This window comes from Nerophis lumbriciformis, linkage group LG34 (assembly GCF_033978685.3).
Source record: "Nerophis lumbriciformis linkage group LG34, RoL_Nlum_v2.1, whole genome shotgun sequence".
Classification (NCBI taxonomy): domain Eukaryota; kingdom Metazoa; phylum Chordata; class Actinopteri; order Syngnathiformes; family Syngnathidae; genus Nerophis; species Nerophis lumbriciformis.
Window position 1 is genome coordinate 14,701,625 of NC_084581.2, and position 22,690 is coordinate 14,724,314.

Genomic DNA, 22,690 nt, shown 5'->3' on the forward strand with positions numbered 1-22,690 from the left:
TCTTTCTCTAAAAAAAAAAGAAGGGTTCAAAATGTTCATCATAATTATTGTTCTGTGTGCTTTGTGAACACTTGTAGTTTGAACAGTCTCTTAATCTGAATCATATTGGTGCTTGTTTGATTTTTTTGGTTAATCCATTCCAAAATTTAATTCCACATACGGATATGCTAAATGTTTTCAGAGTTGTACGAGCATGCAAATGTTTTAAATTAGATTTTCCTTTAGGTTATATTTCTCCTCTTTTGTTGAGAAGAATTGTTGTACATTCTTGGGTAGCAGGTTATATTTTGCTCTCTACATAATTTTAGCTGGTGAGTCATATTTCTAGAAAACCTCGTAAACGTTACATTTATTGGGTGTAATTTCATTACATTGATCACTAATTATTGGAGCAACATGCACTCAAAACGGCATCTGTTGTGTTTTCATCAGCCATTCAAACAGAAAAGCCTGACACTTAGTGGTCAGTATTATGTAGTGTAGCTCCTCTGCTGTATATTATATTGCTTATTCTCATTAGGGTCAATGACATTAACCTCATGGATGTATTTCAAAAGCTTTCTTTAGACCCAAATATACCTACCAATAAAGTCTATTCAACACACATTACTCACTCAAGTCTTGGGTTCAATCCCGGGCTCGGGATTTTTCTGTGTGGAGTTTGCATGTTCTCCCCGTGACTCCGTGGGTTCCCTCCGGGTACTCCGGCTTCCTCCCACTTCCAAAGACATGCACCTGGGGATAAGTTGATTGGCAACACTAAATTGGCCCTAGTGTGTGAATGTGAGTGTGAATGTTGTCTGTCTATCTGTGTTGGCCCTGCGATGAGGTAGCGACTTGTCCAGGGTGTACCCCGCCTTCCGCCTGATTGTAGCTGAGATAGGCTCCAGCGCCCCCCGCGACCCCAAAGGGAATAAGCGGTAGAAAATGGATGGATGGACTAAAAGATCATATTTGTAAAAACACTTTATTACGATCATGATTAACTTTCCATGCGCACGCACGCACATATATATAGTAATACATTATGCCAAAATACAAAAGCATGATAAAAGGCAGATCTTTGTTGTTGTTGTTGTTGAACTAAACGGACAGATTTACAAATATTTTGCTGGCTTCACTCAAAATCTGCAGCAAAATTAAAAAAACATCTTAAACCTTGACAAAAACCAAGTAGTGCAGCACGTGTGATGGCAGTTTCAACTCAGACTTTGGCAAAGTCATGTAAACATTGTTCTTTCTCTGAGCAGCTAAACAAATTGCATCTGTGAGCACACAAATCTGACCTGGCTTTCCCCTAACACATCGTACGGAGAGTGTTAGTTCTTACTATAAACACACACAAAAAAGACAGTATCAGTCCGACTTCCTTTGGTGAATATTAAAATCCTTTACATGTTGTTTTGGCAAAGGTGGCAATTTAGCAGAGTTAGAGGCGAGCTGTGGCAGCTTTGTGAGTAGGCAGCTTTCCTCCTGCACAAAGATACAGTATGTTTATGATCTATTTATCATTTGTTTGAATGACTTTAAGAACTTGATTAACCAGCTTCTTACCCAAAGTGTCTTCCAAGGAGTTGACCATCACCTTGTTGACGCTCAGGGAGTCTTGCTGCGGACTGGGGGGAAACATTATGGAAGAATCATTAGACATTTTGTATGTTCTTACACTTTAAGGATTCTTTTTTGTCCATGAGACAATTTCACATATAAAAGTTCAGATTCTTAGAGAATTTCAGACTATCAGAAAAAGAAACAATCATGACTCATACTGACATAAAATGTAAAGTATATGATATGATTTGTTTGTTTGGGTAAAATCTGATAGATTTTGTACAATATTTCCACTGAAACAATTCTCTAATAATGATGTACACCATTTAGTATAATATAGCTATGTGTATATTAAAGATAGAAAAATAAATAAACAAAAATAAAAAATACACACGCGCACACAATATATAATAACAATTTTAATTTTTATAAAGTTCCGTTAAAAATATTTCTATTAAAAAAATAAAAAAATAAAAAAAGATTTTTAAAAATCTTTTGTCAGAAAGAGTACCCTGATGCGGGTGTATAATTCAAAAATGATATTTGTTAAAAATATATCCTAATATGTGCTGCACAGTTTGTTATTGTGTATAGTAGATTATTAGACTATAGTGTACTTTTTTTAATTTACTAAAAATGTTTTAATTTTTAAATGTCTTATTTTTAAATAATTGTATTTTATTCTCTCCCATATGTATGGACTGAAACAGACTCTTGGATTGTAAATACTACACGTTAGTGTTCATTGTGTCTACTGTACAGTATGCACAAGGGGGACACGCGGGTGGAAAAAACAAGCGCACCTGTTGACTTTCCGTACAGCTCCCAGTCTTAGCAGAGCTGCAAGAGCGTTCTTCTGCAGGTCAGAGGACAACGCCTCTAAGTATCTTAGCCTGCCTATGAAACAAACACACACAATATACTGTATACGCTAAGTTATGATGTGTATGTATTTGTGGTAGATTATATAAGGACCCATTTAAATGTAAGCAAACCTGCTAGCAGATGTTTGATGATGAACTTGCGTACAGCAGGGATGAAGGACTTCTGTGTCAGAGCCTCAGTGGCCTCCTCACAGAGGAAGCGACAAACCACCTGCAACATTTTTAACATTATTATTTTTAATAAAGATACTTCATTAGGACTGTTTGGAGCTACCAAGCGCCACGATACCTGGTATCCTTGCAGGAAAGGCTCCAACATCCCTGTGAGGAAATTTAATGTTTTCTGCCCTCTTTCCATGACAATAACCTCCTGGTGTGCCACCTGCAACACTCCGGTCTTCTCCAGCAGATAGCAGGCCTCCTCGAAATCCTGCAGCACAACACAGTTAGCCCTTGAGTTGTCCTGTTTATGTTGGAAATGTCAAGATGCTCTTGTCTGTCCCCCTCTCACCTGCACGGTGGCTCTGGGACACAGGATGAACTCGTTGGAGAAGACTTTCCTCAGGAAGTGGAAAGTGTTAAAGACGTCCTCTGGGAAAACATCATGAACATTTCAGGGGTAAAAAAGCTCACTTTTACCCCAGGCGGGGAAGGCGTGGTCGGTGGAGGAGGCTGTGGAATCCGAGCGTTTTGGCCAAGAGGAGAAGAATGCAAATTTACCCTGTACACGATTTAAAATATAGAGAGTATTTTAATCAAATACATTTACTGCGGTGCCTCACTAGGATCAATTACAATTTCATTTAATATCATAAAATTTAGCTGTACGGTGGCCGCGCAGTCAGAAGATATGGTTTTAAATCTGGATTTGGGCATCGCTGTGTGTCTATGGCATGTTCTGCCCATGCATGCGTTTCTCCGGGTACTCCGGCTTCCTCTCACATTCCAATACTATGCGTTTTAAGAGAGATACACACAAAGAGAATCGCGTTGTTTTTGTCATGATTTTCCCCCTTCAGTGTTGGCTTGATTTTTTTATTTAAAAAAAATCTCCTAAGATTCAGAAAATATTTGTGTTCACCAGTCTTTAGGTCAATTGGAGACTCTAAATTGCCAATAGGTGTGAATGCGAGTGTGAATGGGTGTTTGTATGTGCCAGGCAAGTGGCTGTCGACCGGTCTAGGGCGTATCCCGTTTTTCGCCTGAAGTCAGCTGGGATAGTATGCTCCAGCTTACCCACGACCCTAATAAGGATAAGGGGTATAGAAAAGAAATAGCTGGATCATAAAAGTTCCTGAAAATAGCAGGAGAATATGATATACAAAGAGCTGTTTTTAATGTTATTGTTCTTGTGACTTACGCTTTTCCCTTGAGGAAGCGGCGTGGATTGCTGAGGCAAGCAGCGCTGGCCGCAGGAAGACATGGAGCGCTTGGTTCCTGTAGGAGGCGCAAGAGAGCACAAGGACTGCCCGGTTCAAAAGATCCTCCTCCGGTGAGGCGGCGCCATCTGAACACACTGTTAAACTGTCAATCATTATTGTTCTGGCCGAAAAGCTGAGACGAGAAGACTAGAAAGTGAAATAAAATGTGTGGACAAATGTGTTGCGACATGTGAAAGAATGTGATGTTGAGGGGGCGTTTTTCCCGCCTTTCCAGGTAGAAAAGCTTTCATTCTTCTGGAAAGATTTTGGGGTGTTTGTAGACATTCTGCAAAAAACGCCCCCCCCCCCAAAGAGCTCCCACAAAGTTGGAAAATTCTAACACTGGATTTCTGGATGTGTAGCAGTGTCGCCACGGCAGGTGACTTTTTCTGTTTCCATTCTAGTCAATGTGTCGGTTTCCATCGTCGGCGGACCCCCAGCGCATCGCATCAATGCGCTAAATAAACGCAGAGCTTAAATTTTTGCTGGCCGCCGCAACAAGGCAGATAATTTCAGCTAAAATCTGCTAGAGTGGGACAGGGAGTTACGCACAAACACAAAATAAATGATCCGGTTTACGTTCAAAATGACATACTTTGAGTTTAAGGCGGATTGTATTTCATACTTTGAAACGTCCTAATGGGTGGGGACAAACCTGAAGTAAACTTGTCAAAAGGTTTTCAGACGTAATTTCACCTTGTTGACACAAATGGATGAGGAGATGCTGATTCTAGAGGTCAAAAATCAAAAAATCATATTCCAGGCATATCTTGGACGGCTATTTCGGGTCTTGTGTCAAAGAACCAGCTGATACGAAGGCCGGGGAAGCAGGGGAATGGTAAGCGGGAGTTAAATGAGATGTTTGTATGTGTACAATGCTCGCCAGGGATTACGTTACTGTTGTGTTGTTTCTTGCTACAAATAAAGAAAAAACAGAGTAGTCGTCGTGCAAGGCAAAACTGTCGTCTTTTCCACAAGTCAAGTCAAGACGACCGCCTGTGGGTATTGATGGACAGCAAAGCTCAAGACGCACCGCGGTGTTGCCGTTCACAGCCGTTGCGTATCTCGAATGGCAGAACTAAATGTTTAGCTCCTTTGGATGGACAGAAAAAAACTGTTTGTGGTTCACCACTCCTCTAATGTGGATTCACAAGATCTCGCAAAAAGTTAAAGTTAAAGTACCAATGATAGCCACACACACACACATTAGGTGTGGTGAAATTAACCTCTGCATTTGACCCATCCCCTTGTTCACCCCCTGGGAGGTGAGGGGAGCAGCGAGCATCAGCGGTGGCCTTGCCTGGGAATTATTTTGGTGATTAAACCCCCAATTCCAACCCTTGATGCTGAGTGCCAAGCTGGGAGGTAATGGGTCCCTTTTTTATAGTTTTTGGTATGACTCGGCCGGGGTTTGAACTCACGACCTACCGATCTCAGGGCGGACACTAACCACAAGGCCACTGAGCAGTGTGCATCAGAACGGCGGTGGGGATTGGCGGATGGTGGCGATGTTACGTGATGGTGCCGTTCAGCAGCCATTGCGCATCAAGTGGAAATCCGGGGTAATCCAACCTCTTACTGAGTCATGCATGCATTCAGTAAAAAAACAAGCAAAAAAAAAAAACCTTGTTCCAATGCTAGATGGACTTTCCCCTCTGAGACTCTCACCAGACCTCCATGTAGGGACAGGCTGGAGGACACGACTTCTAAAGGAGGTAGGTGATCTAAAAGTGACATAATACAAAAAGTTCAAAATGAATCAGCTCTTTGTCTCCATGACAACAAAGCCATACTGTACCAGGCCAATGGAGGAAGGCGCCGTACTGCCGGGAAAGGTCGCGAAGCCACACAGCTTTACTGGTTAACTGTTCCAGTGCCATCACCGCTTCCTGACCCAGCGCCCCCGCTGTTGCCGCCTGGTTCTGGAGCAACAGCGACGCCACCAGGACCCACGGCTTCAAGACGGCATTCTGCTCCTGAGTCCTCACCAGGCTGTAGGCGGCATCGTTGACAAAGCGTTGGGTCTCCTCGCTGGGCCTCGCCGAGATGTGTCTGACAATAGGACTTGTTATAAGCAGTGCATGGACAAAAGTATGGAGACAGAGCCTTAAAAGAATGAATGAGTCAATCAGAGGTTGGACGATTAATCAATTCTTTATCTAAATAAAACATTTTGGATAACTGTATGCTTCCAAGGCCCAAAATAACTAAATAGCCACACCAACATCAAATAGAAAGTTATAGCTGCAGAGTGGGAAACAACACATTTTCGTCATTTCTCAATACTTTTTGCCTGCTACTAAAACAATGGAGGCAACAGAAACTTCTCTCGAAAAAACTCTAAATTCATTATTGCTGTTAAATATATTTGTATCAGTGTGTAGACTCGTACCTGGGTGTCAAGTTGAACTGGCAGCGGTCTACTCGGTCGTGCGCTAAACTTCTGACCGACACCGGCTGACCAAAGTAAACATGGATGCTTCCATAGTTTTCACTCAGGATCTTTCTAGCCTTGAAGAGACCCTGAAAAGGCGAGGAAAACAAAGCGATGTCAGCACAGTTGTTAAATATCTGCTAAAACACTACAAATAATTTTAGCTTTAATAGAGTTAAAATTATGACGTATAATTGGGGGGGACCCACTGAAGTGGATTCTTTGGGTTTGGGAACGCCGAGAAGCTCCCTTGCGTAGAGCGCTTCCTCCAGGATCCTCTCGTAGCTGATACTGACCGGGATCAGGCACACGTCAAACACCTCCCCTTTGAGGAAAGGCTCCATCACGATGTTCAAAAGGCCTGTGTCAGTTTGGCAAAATTAATTGGAATGCCAAACACAGATTATGTCTTCCATAGATTGTTTTACCTTTGTCTGACTTACCTAACTTTGGAGTTAAAGACTTAGCCGTTCGACTCCTAGTTCCCTCTAGGAAAAATTCAACAGGAGCATAGCCATTCTAGAAAAAAAAACCTTAACATAAATCAGGGGTGTTCTAACTATTTCCACTGAGGGCAAACACAGAAAAATTAAAGGCAATCTGTGTACATTCAAGATTCTACAACCAAGCCATTGTACCGTAGGTCAATATATGATAACATCATCATAGCTTTTTGTTACAGGTGACACAGTAAATTGATATACTATATAATAATATATCTCATTGTAAAGTGACCATTCATTTTCAAACCAAATAAAAAAATGAGCGCCAGGCCTCTGGGCATTAAAATTAGCTGCAAAACATCCCTTGACTACAAACATAAGCAATTAAATGCAAGTACCTTGACGATGGTCTTGACATACTCGGAGAAGACAGCCCAGTAGAGTTGGTCGCCACCAAACGAGCGGCGGATGAAGAAAGCGCCGGACATGCGCAGCATCTCGCCGATAAACTTCATCCCCATGAAGTCTGCGGTATAAAGAAACCACGTTCAATGCTTCCTGTAAGTGCAGACTAGGAGAGCTTCTGTCACAACTGTTAGATGACCGTTTTTGTTGTGGTTTTTAAGTTTTGTCTAAATAGTCAAAACAAAATGGATTTTTTTTTTATGCTATCAGTGTTAATTTTGACAGCAGTTTTTATTTTAGTTTTAGTTAAAGTCTTTTGACAAAAAAATGCATTTTAGTTTCAGTGTAGTTTTTGTCATCTAAATTATTTTAGTCAGCTAAAATTACAGCATAGTTCATCCATCCATCCATCCATTTTCTACCGCTTATTCCCTTCGGGGTCGCGGGGGGTGCTGGAGCCTATCTCAGCTACAATCGGGCGGAAGGCAGGGTACACCCTCATCACAGGGCCAACACAGATAGACAGACAACATTCACACTCACATTCACACACTAGGGCCAATTTAGTGTTGCCAATCAACCTATCCCCAGGTGCATGTCTTTGGAGGTGGGAGGAAGCCGGAGTACCCGGAGGGAACCCACGCAGTCACGGGGAGAACATGCAAACTCCACACAGAAAGATCCCGAGGCCGGGATTGAACTCACGAATACTCAGGACCTTCGTATTGTGAGGCAGACGCACTAACCCTAAAGTCTTTTGACAAAAAAATGCATTTTAGTTTCAGTGTAGTTTTTGTCATCTAAATTATTTTAGTCAGCTAAAATTACAGCATAGTTCAGTCAATTAAAATATAAAGTATAAAAGATAAGGCCCCTAATGTTTATTTGAAAGCACCTTTATTTAGACTACCTGCAAAGCATTTCTTTAACACAAAAGTAGCATGATATTATGGTCAGGAATTTTCCTACACAGGTCAATGCAAATAGATATTTTTCAGGCACTTTTTCAATTTTTTTATGCTACGTCTCTGGTAAAGCAGGTATGTGTGTGTTGTGAAACAGAGTTACAATGCATGCCTTCATCATAATTTGTTTATAAACGCGGGAGAACTGTAAGCAGCAAATACACATATGTGGCAGGGCAAATTTCATCCAGCCATCCATTTTCTACCAATTGTCCCTCTCTGGCTCACGGTTGACCTGGAGCCTTTCGTTTGTTGAAAAATAACCGTCTCAAATAAATGAACATATAAAAAACACTGCATCCACTTCCTCTTTTTGCTGCGCCTGTGAGGTAAGATTGTTGGACCACATTACAAGCTTTGGTTCAAGTGTAGATTTACCATTAAATAAATTATTATGTGAGGCAGAGAAACTTTATATTTTTTGTAAAGAAGTAGTTAATTAGCTTTAAATTACAGTTGTGAAGATGCAGCAGTGACTCGCCTGCTGATGGCATCATATAGCGACAAAAATAAAATGTGTCCTCTTCACTTTCTCCCAGGTGTACACTTGTTACAACATGGTACATGTTAAATGTAGACATTTTTGTTTCGGCGCGGGGAAATAAAGCTTCTTATCCCACAAGGAAAAGCAGTTGATAGGCTCTCTTTTGTAACAAAAAAAAAAAACTGGAACCCCCCAACAAAAAACACTTTATGTCTACAGCTTATGTTGCTGCATGTTCAAAATGAAATCTACTTTGCTTTGTAAAAAAAAAAGAAAGGTAAAAATGGATCATATACTTCATAGCGCTTTTCTACCTTCAAGGTACTCAAAGCGCTTTGACACTATTTCCACGTTCATCCATTCACACACACATTCATACACTGATGGCGGGAGCTGCCATGCAAGGCGCTAACTACGACCCATCAGGCGCAAGGGTGAAGTGTCTTGCCCAAAGACACAACGGATGAGACTGGGATGACGGAAGCTGGGATCGAACCTGGAATTCTCAAGTTGCTGGAACGGCCGCTCTACCACCCAAGCCATGCCGTCCCCATACATGCAAATAATTCTATGACTTTAATTAAACTCACAACAGCAAAGACAACGTACCCATGCCAGCAGCAATGACAGGCAGGGCGAGGTCATAGGTGTACATGATGTATGACATGAGCAGGAAGTCCATGTAGCTCCTGTGACTCGGAAGAAGAACCACCGGGTGTTCTTGGATGGCCTGCTGAAGCTAAAGAAAAAGTAGGTTGATAATTGTTAGCGCAGAAGTTGCCAGCATTCAAGTAGTACGAACATGGTTGGCGTAAGGCTCACTCTCTGGATGCCCTCCTCGTTGACACAGATGCTCCTGTACAAGCGTTTGAAGACCTTGTTGAGGCTATAAGCGAAGAAGCGAACGGTGCTGAGTTGCAAGCGGTGAGCCATCTCCTCTAAGATGGCCGACGCCTCCGCTTGGACGTCCTCCGCCGGTTTCCCCGTCTCTTTGGAAACCTACCGAGGTGAGCAGAAAACATCAGTGCAGTTTGCAGGTCTGCCAGAAGCTATAGAACCGCTATTTACCTGATGGATGACATATTGAACATGAGCTGAGTGGACCGTGGCGCTCTTCAGTGCGTCTGCTTTGCAGGGCACCAGTCCTTTGTAAAGGACGGGAGTGTAACACTTGACAGCATATCTGAGGTCACTGGATTTCCTCCTTTCCTCCAAAATGTCGTCAAGGTCATCTCTCTTCGTCAGCATCGGATCCCGATGCTAGGGGAAAATACAGGAAAAGGTGTACACTGTATTGGTGTGGGGAGTCTTTTTATATTTTTTAAATGGCTGTCTAGAGCAGTGTTTTTCAACCACTGTGCCGCGGCACACTAGTCTGCCATGAGATACAGTCTGGTGTGCCGTAGGAGATTATGTAGTTTCACTTATTTGGGTTAAAAATATTTTTTGCAAACCAGTAATTATAATCCGCAAATAATGTGCCATTTTTGAGTGTCGGTGCTGTCTAGAGCTCGGCGGAGTAACCATGTTATTCTCCTCAATATAAGTAGGTGGAAGCTGGTAGCTAATTGCTTTGTAGATTTCGGGAACACGTCGTGTGAGATGACGATGGTTTGTCGTGATTACAATATGCAGACGACAGTGGGAGGCAGCGTGCAGGTAAAAAGGTATCTAATGCTTAAACCAAAAATAAACAAAAGGTGAGTGCCTCTAAGAAAAATCATTAAAGCTTAGGAATGGCTATGCAGAACGAAACTAAAACTGAACTGGCGACAAAGTAAACAAAAACAGAATGCTGGACGTCAGCAAAGACTTACAACGTGTGGAGCAGAGACGGACGGGATCCACAAAGTACATCGTACATGACATGACAATCAACAATGTCCACACAAAATAGGATAGCAACAACTTAAATATTCTTGATTGCTAAAACAAAGCAGGTGCGGGGTATAGTGCTCAAAGGTAGACATGAAACTGCAACAGGAAAATACCGAAAAACAGGAAAAGCCACCAAAATAGGAGCTCAAGACAAGAACTAAAACACTATGCACGGGAGCACAACCAAAAACTCAAAATAAGTCACGTCGTGATGTGACAGGTCGTGACAGTACACCTACTTTGAGACAAGAGCTATAGTGATGCATGGTTGGTTATGGTTTAAATTCATATCCAACAATTGCAACAACTTTTTATTGTTTACCGAGTTTCATTTTTTAATGATTTCTGCCGGTGGTGGGCCTCTGGATTTTTTCAATGACAAAAACGCACCTTGGCTCTAAATTATTGAGAGAGCAGCCTGTTTATCTTCACGGAGACGTGGCTAAACCACCTCGGACCGGATGCTAACGTGGACATGCAGGGATTCACCGCAGAGAGAGCTGACAGAGACACTACAGCATGTGGGGAAAGCAAAGGTGGGGGGATCATCATATACGTTAACAACCGCTGGTGTAACCCGGGACACATTTCCATGAAAAAAGTCTTGTGTTGCCCGGACGTGGAGCTACTAGCTGTTAGCCTCCGGCCATACTATCTGCCGAGGGAGTTCAGTCCCGTGATCTCCCTCTGTGTTTACATTCCCCCGAGGGCAGATGTAGCCAATGCATGTGAGATCAAGGCTACAGACAAAACATCCTGAGGCTTTTTCATTTCTGGAGACTTCAATCATGCTACTTTGGACACAACGTTAGCTGATTTTTACCAGGCTGTGGATTGTCCCACGAGAAACAACAGGACAATTGACCTGCTGTATGCTAATGTCAGGGATGCATACAAGTTCACACCCCTCCCCCACTAGGGTAGTCTGACCACAATCTTGTTCATTTGCAGCCAAAATACACCCCCTGGTCCAAAGACAGCGTGTTAACACTTGCTCTGTAAGGAGGTGGTCCCCTGAAATGGAAGATGCCCTCAGGGACTGCTACAAAACCACAGACTGCAGGGTTTCCCGCAGCGCTTCGTTGTTAAGGCGGCCATCTTAACAACAAAGAGCCACCGCCTAAACTAAAGTCTTAACAAGCTGCTCCGCTTAGTTCTGCCTCTGCCTCTGTCAGTATGTCTCTGCAGCACCCAGCATTGTCCCACCCACAGAACCATCTGATTGGTTACACGCAGAGCGGTAACAGTCAATCAACAGTGCGTATTCAGAGCGCATGTAACAGCCAATCAGCAGTGCGTATTCAGAGCGCATGGAGTCAGTGCTCCTGCGGCGGGGTGAGCAGAAAGGTGTTTAGCAGGTAAGCATCAGGCAGCGGACTCTCCCCAAATTATAATAAACACCTCCCAGTCAACTACGAGTAACATCACTATGAGCCCGTTGATGTTCTAGAAACATAAGCAGCAGCTAAGCTCGCTCACAGTCCTTGAGGTGAAGGCTAATTAGCTTTTAGCGTAACGTTAGCTCATTTTGCGGTGTGTGTGCGTGCATGTGTGTGTGTGTTACGGACAGCAAAGCCCTGTCTGTCTGAGAGAAAGACAAGCATTATTGACCTACAGTTAACAACTAAGTTATTTCACTTGACCTTTTTCTTCTTCTCTCCTCAACACACCTCCCCCTCAGCCATGGCAGCACCCCCTCCCCCTCCTCCTCCACCACCTCTACGCAGACATTAGTCATCTCTGTGGACCAGGTCAGAGGTCAACTGAGGAAGCTGCACCCTAAGAAAGCAGCAGACCCAGACAAGGTGGGCCTCCGACTCCCGAAGACCTGTGCTGCAGAACTGGGTGAACCACTCCAGCGAATCTTCAAACTCAGCCTGCAGCTGGGGAGAGTGCCTACCCTCTGGAAGACGTTGTGCATCCCCACTGGAAGACGTCGTGCATCGTTCCAGTTCCCAAAGAGAACTGCCCCAGTGAGCTGAACGACAACAGACCAGTGGCGCTCACCTCTCATCTAATGAAGACAATGAAGCAGCTCTTTCTCAGCCTCCTCAGACCACAGGTGCAACATGCCCAGGACAGCCTGCAGTTTGCGTACCGGGCAGGTATTGGTGTGAAGGATGCTATCCTTTACCTGCTGCACCGAGCCCACTCACACCTGGATAAGGGACGGCGTGGCGAAGTTGGTAGAGTGGCTGTGCCAGCAATCGGAGGGTTGCTGGTTACTGGGGTTCAATCCCCACCTTCTACCATCCTAGTCACGTCCGTTGTGTCCTTGGGCAAGACACTTCACCCCTTGCTCCTGATGGCTGCTGGATAGCATAGCGCCTTGCATGGCAGCTCCCGCCATCAGTGTGTGAATGTGTGTGTGATGGGTAAATGTGGAAATACTGTCAAAGCGCTTTGAGTACCTTGAAGGTAGAAAAGTGCTATACAAGTATAACCCATTTATCATTATCATAAGGTGTGAGGATCCTGTTCCTGGACTTCTCGAGTGCCTTTAATACTATCCAGCCCCGCCTTCTCCAGGACAAGCTGGACATAATGCGAGTGGACCACTGCCTGGTTGCCTGGATTTCAAATTACCTCACCAAAAGGCCACAGTACGTCAGACTGAAGGACATCACGTCTGACACTGTGATCAGCAGCACTGGAGAACCGCAGGGAACGGTGCAGGCCCCTCTTCTCTTCACCCTGTACACCGCTGGCTTCTGCTACAACTCGGAGCTGTGTCACACCCAGAAGTTCGCGGATGACACAGCCATCGTCGGGTGCTTCAGGGACGGCAGAGAGGAGGAGTTTCGGCGCCTGGTGAGGGACTTTGCTGTCTGGTGCCACAGGAACCTCTTGCAGCTCAATCCGTCAAAGACCAAGGAGCTGGTCATTGACTTTGGGAGGTCGGGTCCAAGGTCACAACCTACTGTGATCGATGGAGTCGAGGTACAGACCATGGACTCATTCAAGTACCTCGAGGTGTGGGTGGACAACAAGCTGGACTGGACTGTTAACACGGACCACTTGTACAGGAAAGGACAGAGTAGGCTGTACTCCCTGATGAGGCTGCGCTCCTTCAACATTTGTAAAAAAAACCTCTTGTGGATGTACTACCAGTCTGTGGTTGCCAGTGTTCTGTTTTACATCGTAGTGTGCTGGTAGGGCAGTACATCTAAGGACAGCTCCAGACTGGAGAAACTGATCAGGCGGGCCGGCTCTCCGATCGGAATAAAACTGGACTCACTGGTGACAGTGGCAGAGAAGAGGACTGTGGAAAAACTACTGAGCATCATGGATGATGCCAGTCACCCCCTGCATACCGTTATCAGTAGCCAGAGGAGCCTGTTCAGTGCTAGACTGCTTCATCCCAAGTGCAGGACTATCCATCCATTTTATACCGCTTGTCCCTTTTGGGGTCACGAGGGGTGCTCGAGCCTATCTCAGCTGCATTCGGGCGGACTAATAGACTCAAAAACTATTTTGTCCCACACGCCATCAGACTGTACAACTCCTCTCTGGGGGGGGAGTGGTACTAGGATGACAGGGGATGCTAAACAATAACATATGCCCCCATTATATATTATTTACTTTTTAAATTATATCTCAACTCTGTACACTGCTGCTGGAATTTTAATTTTTCTAAGGGAAGTCTCCTGAAGGAATCAACAAAGTACTATCTATCTATCTACCTATCTAAAAAGGTTGAAAAACACTGGTCTCGAGCCTCCCTTCTAATAATGGTGCCATGTCATAGACGCCTGGTACTCTCAGAAAATGATTAAAATAAGTAAATAGCCGCTGGGGGATATTATTTGAACATTATAGTGGTAGACATTAAAAACAAAAAAATAATGCAAACTAGGAGGTACCTTGTTTGCATTATTTTGGAACCACAGATACGTTTTGCTAACTTGTGGAGCAAGTTTAAATCAATAGTACACAATGACAATAACACAATAGTGTTATCAAAAGTACACGTCACATCGCTCTGATTCTCTTTATTACGCGACTAAAATGAACACTCAAGCGGAATTCCGAATCAAATGTCAAATGTCACACTGACACTAAGTGTGTTAGCTTAGCTTCTACCATAATCCAAGAATACATACCGAATACGCCACTTTGGATGCCATACTTTTTCCCGCAAGCTCACACGATGCATCCAGCGAGACAAGCGACGTTTTACGACACGGTGTTTTTATAGAACAATATAGAGATATATCAGCTGCAGAGGTGGCGAAGTTTTCCAGGGGCGTTAGCCACCACTTCCGGCATTTTCACACACGGCTACGGGAAGCCGAATAGGACAATTTACAATCACGTCACCGCCCCGGACCCCTAGGACACGTGCTACGTGTATTTTCTTTATCAAAGACGACCACTTTTTTCCTTAAATTTGCTGTAAATTTTAACTCAAAATGAAACCCAAAGCGAACAAAAACGAGGATGATGACTGTGTATTTCTGGAACAGGCTTTGGACACATTGTACGACTTCGGTAAGTGTAACCGGTTAGCTAGGTAGCTAGCTTGTTGGTTAAATAGTTATCAGAATCGGTTATTCCTTCTCTTTATCATTTGTGTAACTGTGACGATTTAACATAACTGTTGCGAAACTCTTATATTTATACAATGAAACGATTGTCACTTAATAAAGTAGTTTGAACGTATTTATGAGTGAGCTGGCTCGCATAATGTAGTCCAGGGGTCGTCAACCCAAAACGTTGAAAGAGCCATCATGGACCAAAAATACAAAAGACTAATCTGTCTGGAGCCGCAAAAAACGAAAAGCCGTATATAAGTCGTATAATGAAGGCAACATATGACGTAAGTGTCTATATTAGCGATAATAGCCTACTATCAAAATGACTTTAAAAGTCTTATATAAGTGTTATAATGAAGGCAACACATGACGTGTCTATATTAGCTATAATAGCCTACTATCAAAATGACTTTAAAAGTCATATATAAGTGTTATAATGAAGGCAACAGATGACGTAAGTGTCTACATTAGTTATAATAGCCTACTATCAAAATGGCTTTAAACACCATATATAAGTGTTATAATGAAGGCAACACATGACGCAAGTGTCTATATTAGTTATAATAGCCTACTATCAAAATGACTTTAAAAGTCATATATACCGGTAAGTGTTATAATGAAGGCAACAGATGACGTAAGTGTCTACATTAGTTATAATAGCCTACTATCAAAATGGCTTTAAACACCATATATAAGTGTTATAATGAAGGCAACACATGACGTAAGTGTCTATATTAGTTATGATAGCCTACTATCAAAATGACTTTAAAAGTCTTATATAAGTGTTATAATAAAGGCAACACATAACGTGTCTATATTATTTATATTAGCCTACTATCAAAATGACTTTATAAGTCTTATATAAGTGTTGTAATGAAGGCAACACATGACATAAGTGTCTATTTTAGCTATAATAGCCTACTATCAAAATTACTTTAAAAGTCTTATATAAGTGTTATAATGAAGGCAACACATGACATAAGTGTCTATTGTAGTTATAATAGCCTACTATCAAAATTACTTTAAAGTCTTATATAAGTGTTATAATGAAGGCAACAGATGACATAAGTGTCTACATTAGTTATAATAGCCTACTATCAAAATTACTTTAAAAGTCATATAAGCGTTATAATGAAGGCAACACATGACGTAAGTGTCTATATTAGCTATAATAGCCTACTATCAAAATTACTTTAAAAGTCTTACATAAGTGCTATAATGAAGGCAACACATGACGTAAGTGTCCATATTATTTATATTAGCCTACTATCAAAATTACTTCATAAGTCTTATGTAAGTGTTGTAATGAATGCAACTAGGGCTGGGTGATATATCGCGGGTTTGTCTCTGTGCGATATAGAAAATGACTATATCGTGATATTCGAGTATGCGTTCTCACACAGTTGCTTTTAGCTGCTGGCATTACACTACAGGCTCTCCTCGCTCTTTCCTGTCTCTCCTTCTCACAGACAGCAAGCGCAGATTCTACACACGTCACGTCATACGTCACATACGTATACGCCCTCGCTCAGCAAAGAGGTAGCAGCATGGCTAACGTTAGCTGTGATGCTAGCGGTAATACGAGAGAAAGAAGGTGTGAATGTGGTACCAAATGAAGGAATAATTAATTCCCCCAAAAAACAGCAGGGGGTCCATTGTCTGGCGGTGGTTTGGCTTCAAGTGAGAATATGTCGAACAGACAACCGTAATTTGTCAAGTGTGGGGCGAAAGCGTTGCTATAAAAAGTAGCATTACTGCTAATATGTAGCATCATTTGAAAAGTCACCTGCTAGAGAATGAACAGTGCTTACTCCGCATGTCAACATCTCCGTTCGGTGCCACACGTCCACACCATCAAAATGCCGAGGCAAACATTTCCAGATCAACACCGTATGAAAAAAAACAGGGATTTTTTTAGTTGTGATTTCCTTCTCTGCATGAAAGTTTTAAAGTAGCATATATTAATGCAGTATGAAGAAGAATGTTTTAATGTAGACACGTAGAATCATCATACTGCTGTGATTATATGCATCAAGTGTTCATTCAAGGCTAAGGCAAAATATCGAGATATATATCGTGTATTGCGATATGGCCTTAAAATATCGCGATATTAAAAAAAGGCCATGTCGCCCAGCCCTAAATGCAACACATGACGTATGTGTCTATTTTAACTATAATAACTTACTATCAAAATTACTTTAAAAGTCTTATAAAAGTGTTATAATGAAGGCAACCTATGACGTAAGTGTCTATATTAGTTATAATAGCCTACTATCAAAATGACTTTAAAAGTCATATATAAGTGTTATAATGAAGGCAACAGATGACATAAGTGTCTACATTAGTTATAATAGCCTACTATCAAAATGACTTTAAAAGCTGTATATAAGTGTTATAATGAAGGCAACACAAGACATAAGTGTCTATATATGTTGTATTAGCCTACTATCAAAAGTACTTTAAAAGTCTTATATACGTGTTATAATGAAGGCAACACATGACATAAGTGTCTATTTTAGCTATAATAGCCTACTATCAAAATTACTATGTGTCTCAGGCTGAAGCATATCTTTGTTGACAGAAATATTGAAATTTAGTATTTATTCTACACATCTTTACAACATTTGAAACCATTAGTAAATCAGAGGCTACTCAGAAGGCGAGATAACTCCTGGAAATTACTGGCTTTTAATGGCAAAAGGTGTGTGTCCAAGTTAAAGGAAACGGCAAACTGTCTTCTTTTAATATATTTATTACAATCTTTGCAAGCTAGGTAACGTTTTGCTGTGGTCTGTATTAACATGGCACACAAACAACTATCTGAAATGCAGCCAATATTACACAGATAATGTGTCATGAAACATGCAAAACTAAATTATATACAAAGAGGATACAAGTAAAGGAAATTAAATGAGCTCAAATATACATACAAATGAGGCATGATGATGCAATATGATTAGCACTCCAACAAGTCAATAGCATCAATAAAGCTCACCTTTGTGCATTCACACACAGCATGAAACTTGCGGTGGACAAAATGAGACAAAGAAAGAGTGGAAGATTTTACATGTAAGCAAACTGTTGAGTCACAGTCCACACCTATACGCATTCAAGAACCGCAAAATGTGTAGGACAAAACGATGTTCACCAAATACTCTCATAAGTGAAGCATACATGCAAACATATTAAACAGTGACCTTTTTAACAATCGGGAAGGTTTGTGTCATGTTTGTCCTCAAACAAAAAACATACTAAAACAAAACATTTATTCTTCCCCCATCTTTTTCCATTTTCAATCCTTTTTTAAAAATGCTCCAGGGAGCCACAAGGGCGGCGCTAAAGAGCCGCGGGTTGCTGATCCCCGATCTTGTCGAATGAAGTCCTTCAGTCGATCAAACTTTATTTGTACAGCACTTTTAATACATATAAAATGTAGCACAAAGTGCTTTACAATTAAAAACAAAAACAAAAACCAGTACCTTCCGCCCTAATTGAATAATCGCAAGTGGAAACAGTTAAGCCCCGACCCCCTATTCCTCTTTACCACATACATGCACACATAATAAAAGTTGTCTAAAATCATATGTGGCTGAGCATGGAAGAACCAGGTGATAGAACGCTATCTTAGGGAGCCAAGTGCACCAGGGGCTGCATGATGAGGGGACACGACCGCTGCCACCCAGATTTTTATATTGAAATTAGATACAATATTAAAAATGCATAAATATTTAGTTAAAACTAAATATGATAAATAAATTGGTATGTGCTAAATAAAAGCTAATAAATACTTTCTAATCACAGAGTTCTTAAAAGGATAGGAAAAATTATAAGCTGATAAAGAATATTAAAGAACTGACTCAATTAATACAAATGCAGCGTTAATTTAAGACCCATATCTGACAGTGTCTACTTAAACATAATACATTACAAGTAAATAATAACAATTATGAGAGTGGAATAAGAAGTGTTGTTTTGCTGTGTTCTTGTCTTCAGGTAGTGGAACCAAATCAAAAAAGAGGAAGAAAAAGCAAAACGGGTGTGAGGAAGAGGAGGTTCTGAAAAGTGATGCAAATGTCTGCAGTGTCAGTGGAGACAATTGTGGAGAGGAGGAGCGTCTGACAGAGTTGGACAACACTTTTCAATGTGAAGCGACCATCAAACCTGTAAGACAGGTCGAAGTTGTGACCTTTCAGGATCCTGCTAAGAAATCGAGAAGGACCAAAGAGATCCCAGCCGCTGATGAAACACCTGTAAGTTTATGTTTTTCTTCTTTCTTTACCCTCACCTGCCACATAATTGGAAACAATTCCCAATGGCTACCGTACCGATGACATTAACTGTCTTTTTGTTTCTTGCCATCTTTGTCACTTTTGGCTTTGCGTTTACCTGCCGCAGACATCAGAGATGATGCAAACCGCTCCATATGATGATATCGATTTGGAGAAGGTAATTTATCAGGATGTTCTCTGGTTGTGTCAAGCTTTTTCATTGTTTGACAGTGTATTCTGTTGTTAATTATGAGTGTGTTATGTGTGTTAGGCTCGCCTTGAGGTGCATCGTTTTGGAATAACAGGCTTCAAAAAGGAACAGCAGCGTGTCTTTGAGCGGGATCGCGCCATTATGTTGGGAGCCCGTGTAAGAAGACATCAGATATTATAGATACATTGCAGATGCTGTGTGGTACCTCAAATTACGAGCTCAGTTGGGTCACGACACGAGTATTAACTCAAAACACGAGTATCTTAAATCAGCGCCACCCATTGAAATGTATTGAAATCAATTTAATTGGTCCTTGCCCCCCCCAAAGCAGCACCATTTTAACATGTAGCATGCCTTTCAAAAAGAAAAACAAACTTTTAGATAACAAATGTTTATAAACAATACAATAGATTGGACTGCAAACAACTACAGTAGTTTTATGAAATAATGTAATATTATTGTGCAGCATTTACCTTGGGGAGCGGACTTCTACAGGTATTAGGAATTGTTATTATTGTTTATGCTGTACACGGACGTCTTTGAGTGACGGAGCAGAGGGCAGAGTTGACAGAAAACGATATGTATTTCTGGGTACCAAGGGTATTGCTTGATCATGCAGTTTGTAGAGTCAGGCATCAGCAGCTTCCCTATATTTTAATGAATAAATGTCCGCCGTTCAGAAGTTTGGCATCTTTGGCTGCATGGTTCAGAGGCTGGCTCCTGCCGGGTTGGCTTCACGGTAGCACATGTTTTTAATGTTGTTGTTTTTTATTTGGTCGTCCGCTTCTTTTAGCTGTTCTCCTTCGCACTCGCTTTTTCCCGTTTTGGTGGCTTGAGGGTAGGGTTGGAAAATACAACTTCAAACTCAAATTTATTTTCGTAACTTAAAGCATAACAAAAGGCCGAGAGGTAGCTCGTCTTTCAAAATAGTATTCAATTGGGGCACTCGTATGTTGAGGTACCACTGAATTTGCTAAAAAAGAGATCTGACTCACTGTGGTTGTTTCTCACATTCCGCTCAGCCTCCTAAGAGGGATTACGTCAACTACAAGGTGCTGCAGCAGAAAATCAAAGACAAGAAGATAAAGGCGAGAGAAGAGGTCCAGCCGGTAAGACCCTTAAGCGTTCAAAAAATAACATTTAAATTCATGAATGACAGTTAAATTCATGTTATCTTTTTTTTGCTATGCAGGACCTAAAGAAAAAGAAGAAGAGTCAAAGGTGTGTAAATAGTTTCCCTCCTTCGAGATATTTTAAAGAATGTATCTTGCAAGCTCTAATGCTATTTTTGAAAAGTGCAATATAAATAAAGATTGACTGACTTGCATACTTTGTAGCTACTCCAAGACCATTTTTTACTTAATTGTACAAAATGACATCTGCAATTTTTGACAGGCTTTTCAAAAGAGGATAATGTTGACTTTGTCGCCTGTATGCGTACTTGTTTATAAACACTAAAGTAAAGCTCCAGTGTGTGTGCATAGTGTTTCCCTTCAAAGTAACATCACCAATTACTTGCTTGGCTTGCATATTACAGCATTTTCAGTCGTGTCTTTACTTGGTCATCAAATATGTAAATATATACAATAGTGTAGTAGTACTTGTCACACTGAGAGCATCTCATTGGCTAAATCATACATCCATGTGTGTCCGTCTCCAGCAGGGACAAGAAGAAGACCACATCAGGTTCCTCATCAGCTCCCACGGGCCAGGTGGGACGATTCAAAAACGGAATGCTGATTCTCAGCCCCAAAATGATCCAGACTATCAAGGGCAAAAGAATGCGCAAATAAGGTTGGTACGACGTCATAACAGTCCACACCTATAGAGGGGAGGAGCGGGGCGGTGCTTGTACACAGCATGGTTTTTCAATAATGGAGGTCCATTTAGGTGTCTTGAAAAATTGTTGACATGTTTGCAGGAAGAGTCCTGTCTTCATCATGGAGCAGCAGAAAATACATTCATTCCTGTTGTGAGTAGAGAACACATGACTGGTGTGAAACATCTCATCAGGAAGGTGAAATGAATGCTTCGCCACTCACCTAAACCCAGGTGAGATCGCATCAGACATGGACAACAAAGGGAAAACACTCGATACACGTCGCATGGGGACAAGCATGCCATCCAAGCTAGTTTTACATCCCAACTGTGTTAAATGTCGTCACAATACATTCACAATTGACCACTTGTACCTCAGTGGCTATATGCTAGCTAACTACCAAAGAGCAGAGGATTTACTGCTTTGCTCACAGGGACATTACCTGGGATTTTTCAAGCCAGTTGTTGGAATCGAACTGATTCAACGTCACAAATGGACAATGAGGACAAACAAATGTGACTAAACAAAGTGGACACGAAAAAGACTTAATGTACACTATTTGTGAGAGTCATTATTCTACAATGAGACTGGGAAACTGCAAGAGAAACTGCAGAGTCAGCCTTATTTCAAGCAATGCACCACGTTAGACATGTTACTTTGTCATCATGGGTAATATATTTCTGTATTACAAAACGACAAAAAAATATATGTCCTGTGTGTAGGTGTTTACATTAAATGATGGTTGTATACAATCCACGTAGTCCTTGCTTGGCAAGAAGGGAGGAGGGCTGAATGAGAGAAGGGGATTGTTTACAGAATGAACATACAGTAAATGCTAATTGAGATCCTTATTTACATCACTTGGTGGAAATGTTGAACTCTTTTTAGAAAAAGTAATCGATATCAACCACAGCTACTTCATGACAGTCAACAAACAGATGAGGGTGATGCAAGAAACAAACATATACCGGTACCGGGTACATGTTATTGATAAAAGTATGTACCGTATTTTTCGGACTATAAGTCGTAGTTTTTTTCATAGTTTGGCCGGGGGTGCAACTTATACTCAGGAGCGACTTATGTGTGAAATTATTAACACATTACCGTAAAATATCAGATAATATTATTTAGCTCATTCACGTAAGAGACTAGACGTATAAGATTTCATCGGATTTAGCGATTATGAGTGACAGATTGTTTGGAAAACGTATAGCATGTTCTACAAACCCGTTTCCATATGAGTTGGGAAATTGTGTTAGATGTAAATATAAACGGAATACAAGGATTTGCAAATCCTTTTCAACCCATATTCAATTGAATGCACTACAAAGACAAGATATTTGATGTTCAAACTCATAAACTTTATTTTTTTTTTGCAAATAATAATTAACT

The 22,690-nt window shown here is 41.4% G+C and overlaps 2 protein-coding genes across 2 annotated transcripts; one reads left to right on the plus strand and one right to left on the minus strand.

Annotated features, from left to right (window-relative positions):
- Positions 1–1,133: 1,133 nt before the first annotated feature.
- On the minus strand, positions 1,134–14,758 carry gnpat (glyceronephosphate O-acyltransferase). Its single transcript, XM_061929569.2, has 17 exons — positions 14,569–14,758; positions 9,656–9,847; positions 9,410–9,586; positions 9,197–9,326; positions 7,132–7,259; positions 6,734–6,809; positions 6,500–6,651; positions 6,249–6,379; positions 5,655–5,908; positions 5,482–5,580; positions 3,796–3,951; positions 2,947–3,026; positions 2,725–2,865; positions 2,547–2,646; positions 2,355–2,448; positions 1,555–1,616; positions 1,134–1,473 (listed from the first exon to the last, which is right to left on the minus strand). The coding sequence occupies exons 1-17, from the start codon at positions 14,590–14,592 to the stop codon at positions 1,430–1,432; spliced, it is 2,040 nt and encodes a 679-aa protein (XP_061785553.1). The 5' UTR covers positions 14,593–14,758; the 3' UTR covers positions 1,134–1,429.
- On the plus strand, positions 14,704–22,050 carry fsaf1 (40S small subunit processome assembly factor 1). Its single transcript, XM_061929570.2, has 8 exons — positions 14,704–14,956; positions 18,994–19,250; positions 19,396–19,446; positions 19,540–19,635; positions 20,502–20,588; positions 20,672–20,700; positions 21,140–21,273; positions 21,401–22,050. The coding sequence occupies exons 1-7, from the start codon at positions 14,878–14,880 to the stop codon at positions 21,270–21,272; spliced, it is 732 nt and encodes a 243-aa protein (XP_061785554.1). The 5' UTR covers positions 14,704–14,877; the 3' UTR covers position 21,273; positions 21,401–22,050.
- Positions 22,051–22,690: the final 640 nt, after the last annotated feature.